The sequence below is a fragment of the Penaeus vannamei genome, chromosome 42 (genome assembly GCF_042767895.1).
Source record: "Penaeus vannamei isolate JL-2024 chromosome 42, ASM4276789v1, whole genome shotgun sequence".
Taxonomy (NCBI): domain Eukaryota; kingdom Metazoa; phylum Arthropoda; class Malacostraca; order Decapoda; family Penaeidae; genus Penaeus; species Penaeus vannamei.
Window position 1 is genome coordinate 16,552,312 of NC_091590.1, and position 7,500 is coordinate 16,559,811.

The following is a 7,500-nucleotide window of genomic DNA, read 5'->3' on the forward strand; positions in this document are numbered from 1 at the left end:
CTTCATCGGTTTGGTGTTACTGGTTAACTTGGCTCTCACATGCTACTCTTTCCTTGAAAATTATTATTACACGTCCAATATTTTGCTTCTGTCTGTTTTATCTTTGTTTGCCATGCCAGTTTACAAAACACAAAATCTTGAAAACTAACGCATCCCCTCCCCCCTCCCCCCAGGTACATCTCCCCCGAGGGCGTCCCCGTCGAGATCGTCTTCGTGGCCGACCAGGGGGGCTACCAGCCCCAGGGGGCGGTCGTCCCCGTGGCTCCCCCTCTTCCTTACCAAAGATCCGGCAATTAACTAAGTAACAGACAATAGCTAGGGAAATAGGTAAAATGAAAGACGAAACTGCACAAGTATGAAAAGGGAAATGACGAATCCTAAATACTAGAGTTTGATGTCACCACCTGAGTAGGAAACGCATTTTTTCTCGTAACGATTTACTTTTGTTTTCGCCTTCTTTCCTTCTTTTTTTTCTGTGGCAGCATTTTTTCTTTCAATCCTACTTTCAAATTACTGCAAAACTGCTAAAAAAAAGAAAAAAAAGATTGCTCCTAACTCCGCAGCCAAACATTTTGTTTTTTTCTGTCCAATATTGGGATACGTTATTCTTAATCAACGTAACTCAAATCTTGTCTAAATTCGTACTTTCACATTGCTTGCCATACCTAAGAATGATCAGCACAAGGACAGTCACCAACGCTTTATTCGTCGCATTTTCACTGCCTAGAATGCTTGCTTTCGTTAAATTAAAATATCTATTCCCTCCTTTATTCATGATTATCAGTTCTAGTCAGCCTTAGTCTCTGCTTACGCCTTCTGTACACTTGCTTTCCTTTGCTTGTATTTCTAGCCATGATTTTACATACCTGATTAATAGGAATGTTCATGCCTATTTTGAGGTTAATATTTTTATGTAATTGTTGTAATGTGATGTTACTCTTCTGTGAAGAAGCAAATTCGAAATTGAAATTGCAGTCGTTGTCTTATGAATAAATTGTTCTATCTGAAAATGTCATTCATTTCCTCAACTTCCTTTTCTTTAATGATGTGTCATTTCCGAGGTTAGAACAGACGCAAAACGTGGACGAAGCAGCTGTTTCTTGCCTTTAGTTCCTTCCCCTTTCCCTATTCCCTCTCTTTCAGCCTCTCCCTTCCTCCCCTTCTCGCCCATAACCACTCTTTCTCTCCCCGTCCTCTCTCATTTCCCTCCCCCACTCTCTCTATTAATCTGTCTTTGAATCTGCAAACAAAATGATGATAAGAAACTATTAAAATCGTAATGAATAGCAGATTGTTATTCTATGCTGTGACACACACACAGACACAGATGCACACAGACACACACACACACACACACACACACACACACACACACACACACACACACACACACACACACACACACACACACACACACACACACACACACACACATACACACACACAGGATAAAACATTACGTGCAAGAATGTCACACGAAAAATCGAAAAAAAATGTTGCAGCTCTACAAACACAAGTGACTTAATTCGTTTTTTAATTTATGCAATGACCGAATCAGCAGCAAATATATGAACATTTGATTCCCGTCTTTGAATATGAGAATTATTACTGATTGCGCAGTTAATGAATTAGAAGGAAAATGAGAAAGTATTTAATTTCCTACCAAAACATGCAAATCTTTATATGAAGTGAATAATTAATTTAACTGCTGGGTATTACAAATTTCAAGCATCAGAAATCCAATATAATACAAAAAAACATTGCACTTTTACCGTTGTGTCATCTAGGTATTTAACAAGAGTGACTGAACGAGTGGAGAAGGAGGGAAGAGGAAGACACGGAGGAGGGAGGAGGGAGGTAAGCATTCGACCCTCGTCTCTCTCGCTTTCTATTTATCGAATTAACTTTATGACTTCCTCTCTCTCTCTCTCTCTCTCTCTCTCTCTCTCTCTCTCTCTCTCTCTCTCTCTCTCTCTCTCTCTCTCTCTCTCTCTCTCTCTCTCTCTCCATCTATCTGTGTCTAACTATCACAGAGCTAGAGAGACCGACAGACAAAGATTTAGAGAGAGAGAGATTGAAAGCAGAAAGAGGATGGAAATAGAAAAAAGAGAAGAAAAAGAAACTGATAAAGGAGAGCGAGAACAAAACAGGAGCTGAAGCAAGTAAAAGGATCATACCTTTACCTTTGTCTTTGCCACTGTGTGCGAAGGGCTGATGGAAATGTTTAGATTATGTTATTTAAAAAGTGTGATTTGGCAAAAACGTTACATGGTGAATTGTTGCAGAAGCATGTGTCATTTTCTAGATATATATACCGTCAAATTGTTGAAAACGAGTATGTGTGTATATATATATAATGAATGAATCTGACATTCCGGTGGGCGAAAGCAAGCACCTGCTTTTGAGGGGAGCCGCCGCATAAAAGGACATCTTTCGTCAGAACCGACAGAAGAGAGAGTTGGTAGACATACGAAGACATAGGGTCTAGCTCGTCACCACTCTCCTGGAGCACATAGAGAGACACCGGTCTCTTGGGGGCCCTCACATCTACTTTCCATAATAAATCCACACGCCAACACCACTTTCATTATCCGCTCTAGGTCCATCTCGTGTCACTGATAACTAGGTCACTAACACTGAACTCCAACCCTTTGTCTAATTAGTACGTGACGTTGCAAGTGATATTCTGGACAACAGCGAAGACTTTGTACACATCGGCACTGTTCTGTACATGAACCAATCAGCGGGGCGAGGGGTGATCGTTAACTAAAGTGCGTTTTTTTTTTTTTATCAAATATTGTGATCACAAAAGGTTTTATCGATACTGACAGTACAAAAACAAGATCTCGGTAAATAGGGTTTCTACAACAAACAATAAAAACAAAAAAAATACGATTTTATTTCAAATGGTTATTAAAACACATAATGGAATATCTAACAATAATAAACTTTCTAAAGATATATAATGATTTACATGTTTTAAATATCTTGCTCTGTTAATAATTAGAGAAAGTACGAAGATAAAATATGGACATATAGCTTTGTGATTATAGAACAATCAATCAGTAAATCAGTTTAGACAGTCAATTGAGTTTAAAAAATAATAACAAGATATAGGAAATGGAAGTTCAAGTATTTCACTATACAAAAATATGGAATTTGGAAAAGAAAAGTAATTGAAGACAGTAATTGAGAGATAATGATGAGAAGGAAGGTAAGAATATTGGGAAGAACACGTAGGTGGAGAAAAATAATAGGAAGAGGAGAGCAAAAGGAAGATTAAGGAGATATAATAAAGGAATAAAGTAGAGAAAACAGAAAAAGAAGATAAAGAGACTGACTATAGACAATGTAATGAATGATGTATTGTCTTGGAATATCAGAAATCTGGGAAGATTAAATAAGTATTTTAGAAGGTTTTCGTAGAAATCGAATAAAAGAGGAAAAGTAAAAAAGGAAAAGCTCAGAAATTCTACGACGTTTCGAGAGATTCCAGACTCCTCTTCAGTTGGAAAGAAAAGATATTTCCAGCCTCCGTCCCTTGCTGTCTCTGTTGCATTGTTAATTGCCGGATCTCTGGTAGGGAAGAGGGTGCGCCACGGGGAGGACCGCCCCCTGGGGCCGGTACCCCCTTTGGTCGGCAACGAAGACGATCTCGACGGGGACGCCCTCGGGGGAAGTGTACCTGGGGGAGGAGCAAGGTCAACTACATGAAATGGGTCACTGATTGGGTGACTGTCCTTTGATGCTGTACACTTATGATGCGCACGTGTCAAGTAAAATACATGTCAGAGGGAGAGAGAGAGAATGAAAGAAATAGAAAAAGTGGGAGATAGAGCGACAAAATTAGATAGATAGGTAGGTCAATAAAAAGTTAGATTGGGATAAAGCAGAAGAGAAGAAATCTGATGCTCACCTCCAGCTTCCCTCCTTCGCCTGTCCGTCACTCTCCTTCCCGGACTCCTTCCGGACGATGCTGTTGCCGGACTCGAAGTCGAAGGAGTAGCCGCCGTAGGCGTCCTGCGTCCGGTCGTCATTCAGGATGGGGATGGGCGCCCCGTAGGACTTGTCGGCAGCCGCCAGAAGGGACGCCGAAGACACCAGGACCTGAGTAGGAGAAGGGACCTGTAATGCCCTTGGTCGCGGGAGATTTCCCTGCGAGCGACATAAGACGTTGAAATGTGATGGCGATTAGCACGGTGAGAAGGGAAAATATGTCTATTCTGATCCTTTCTCGCTCTGGCAAAAGCAAAGAGATGAGACAAGCGCAATATTTGTTTAGAGCAACAGCAAACAGTTAATCTCACGGCCTTTTTGAATTGCTCATTATCGACAACTAGTTGTAAAGATAATAGGTAGCAGTAAAGAAAATTAAGTGGAAGATAAAGAGAGGCGAATGAAGGAGAGAGAAATCTCTTGTACTTACCAGGGCTAAACAGACACGGGAGATCATGATGCGGGTTAGGACGAAGCGTAAATGATATTCTTCCCACAATAAACACACGTATATATACCGACGCCCATACACACGCTCGGCATACACACGCTAGACATGTCGCGCCCATATGCCAGACACGCCTCCCTATCTCGTTTTCTCTCTGAGCTGGAAGACTATGATGCAATATCTTGTTTGGCTCTCCGGTCTGCCTGTCAATCTCTCTATTTGTGACTGCTTGCCTGTCTGCCAGTGCTTGCTTGTCTCTTTGCCTGTCTGGCCGTGTGTATGTTTGTTTGTTTGATCTGGAAGAAAGAGAAACAGGGTGAACGAGAGAGTGTGTGTGTGATTGACACCATATTTTTTTTTCTCTCTTAAAGATGAAATCAATTTTAAGCGGCAATTAGACATAGTAATTATATAATCTTAGCATGGAAGATAATAGTAATAATAACGATAACCTGTAATTTCGGTAAACATAGAATATTATATGTAACGCATCGACAAATCTTTTGGACGATGCAATACGAAAATATGAAACGAATGCTATGCAATGTTGTGAATAAATAAATAAATAGTAAATACAGCTGAGGTTATGTTTTTTTTTCTAGTTTTCTTTTATTTATGTTAATCACAAAATTGTTTTATTTCTATCTTTCTTTCTTTCATTCTTTTCTTTGCTTGTATTTTCTAGCCATGATTTTAAGTACCTGTCTAAAAGAAGTATTAATGCCTATTTTGAGGTTATTCTGAGAAATAATTTTGTGTGCATCTCTTGTGTGTCATGTTTCTCTTTTGTGAAAGAGCAAATTCGAAACTGAAAATGCAGTCGTTGTCTGATAAATAAATTGTTCAATCTAAAAATGTTATTCATTTCCTCTATTTATTTTCTTATGAACGTTCTGTCATTTGCGAAGTTTAAACAAACGCAAATCGTGGAGGACGCAGCTGTCTCTTGTCTTTAGTTACGTCTCTTTCTCCCACTCTCTTTCTCATATTTTTTTCTCTCTCTTTTCCCCCCTTTTTTCCATCTTCTCCCTCTCTCTCTCTCTCTCTCTCTCTCTCTCTCTCTCTCTCTCTCTCTCTCTCTCTCTCTCTCTCTCTCTCTCTCTCTCTCTCTCTCTCTCTCTCTCTCTCTCTCTCTCTCTCTCTCTCTCTCTCTCTCTCTCTCTCTCTCTCTCTCTCTCTCTCTCTCTCTCTGACAGCTTGAATGAATTTCAACCGCCAGTTAGACATGTAGCATCAACTGACTATGAAAAAGATTAACCTGTAATTTCGTTTTGCCTGAAAAATTACTTATACCGTATTGACAAAGCTTTTGGGCAATACAATATTTAATATAAATTGAATGTCCTGCGATGTTGGAGATAAAGAGGCAGTAAATGGTAAATAAAGAGCTGTTTGTGTTTTACTGGTTTTCTTTTACAAACATATATATATGAATACATTTATACATTCATATATATATATATATATATATATATATATATATATATATATATATATATATATATATATATATACATATATATATATATATATATATATATATGTTATTTCATATTCTTGAAGCATATTCTTTCCTCTCCTTTCCATTCTTTTATATTACTTATTCATATGAATTTAATTGACACATGCTAATGATGTCTGAATGTTTTGTGATTTCCGATAAGTGGTGCATATTACTTTAAAGGATTAAATTCAAAAATAGGGAAAGAACGTCGGATATAAAGCTATTTTGTTCTTGTGACTTTTTCATCTTCTCTTTGTCAGCTAATCCGATAAAGGCATTTGGTTGCATAATATCAAACACAAATAAATCAATAAAATCAGTGAAACATCTAGTATTGTTTGAAATTCTGATAAGAACGTAAAGCCCAGACTGCCATATGCAAGGTTTGAAAAGAAGGGCAAATACTCCTGCCACTGTAGACATCTGTCTATGACTCATACAAAGGCTGTCCTTTCCTGTCGAGAGCCTCCTGAGTCTACATCACAGGAAGTAGTTGCTTCGCACCTTCCATCTCCGAATCTAGTTGCCCCAATGTGGATGCCTTCCTGGTGGCCTACATCTACCCCTTGAGCAAGCCCTGGAAACTCAACCCCCCTTTGCCATGGTTGAATGAATCTGACATTCCAGCGGGCAGAAGAAAGCATCTGCTCTCACAGGGAACTGCCACATAAAAGGACATGTCTTGTCACACAGCAGAGAGAGAGAGACGGCAGACATACAAAGACACAAGGTCTAGCTCATCACCACTCTTCTTCAGTCGGCACACAGGGGTCTCTTCATGACTTCACAAACCCACAAGCAAAGACCACTTTCATTACCTGCCCAAAGTCTGTTTCTCGCGTCGTTGATGACTAACTTACTGATGGTAAACTCTAACCCTTTATCTAATTAGTATGTGATGTTTCGTGATATTATAGACAAAAGTGGTGGACTGACTCCACACACTTAGTCTTTACATTATACATAAGTGGCTTTTAAATGAAGAATGGGACGGCGCAAGGAATAGAGGTTGAGTGTATTTTTTCACATATTGTGATCATAAAAGGTTTTAACAATACTAACTGTACAAAAATAAGATATCGATAAATACGTTATTTACAATAATAGACAATAAAAACAAAATAGTCATGATGTCAATTCGAAATGTTTATTTAACACAATGGAAGACTAACAATTATAAACATTCTAAGGATATATAAAGATTTACATGTTTTCCATATCTCACTCTGCAATTATCGTTAATAATAAGAGAAAGTTTGAATTCGAAAGAAATTACGAAGCATTATAAGTGAGGACATATCTTTGTGACTGTATAACAATGAACAGTGAATAACTATAAAGTATATTGTAATACTCATGACTAGAAATCAAAGATGAATCATACCAGTAAGTCAGTTTAGACAATCAACTGATTTTAAAGACCAATTAAATACGTACAAGAATTAGTTCAAATATTTAACTATGAAATAAATAGAATTTGGAAAAACCTTCAACAACTAAAAGGAAAATATAAAATAAAAAACAGAATTAGAGACCAAAAATGAGGAAAAAG

The 7,500-nt window shown here is 38.2% G+C and overlaps 2 protein-coding genes across 2 annotated transcripts in view; one reads left to right on the forward strand and one right to left on the reverse strand.

The window, feature by feature from the left end:
* Positions 1–999, forward strand: part of LOC113816628 (endocuticle structural glycoprotein SgAbd-8) — a 2,904-nt gene extending 1,905 nt beyond the window's left edge. The window contains exon 3 of the mRNA XM_027368679.2: positions 174–999. Within this exon, the coding sequence (XP_027224480.1) occupies positions 174–297 (124 nt within the window). The 3' untranslated portion in view covers positions 298–999. The remainder of the gene's footprint in view (positions 1–173) is intronic.
* Positions 1,000–3,048: 2,049 nt separating this feature from the next.
* On the reverse strand, positions 3,049–4,461 carry LOC138860697 (larval cuticle protein LCP-17-like). Its single transcript, XM_070118731.1, has 3 exons — positions 4,427–4,461; positions 3,917–4,107; positions 3,049–3,685 (listed from the first exon to the last, which is right to left on the reverse strand). Exons 1-3 carry the CDS (start codon positions 4,451–4,453, stop codon positions 3,562–3,564), a joined length of 342 nt encoding a protein of 113 aa, XP_069974832.1. The 5' UTR covers positions 4,454–4,461; the 3' UTR covers positions 3,049–3,561.
* Between the last annotated feature and the right edge of the window lie 3,039 nt (positions 4,462–7,500).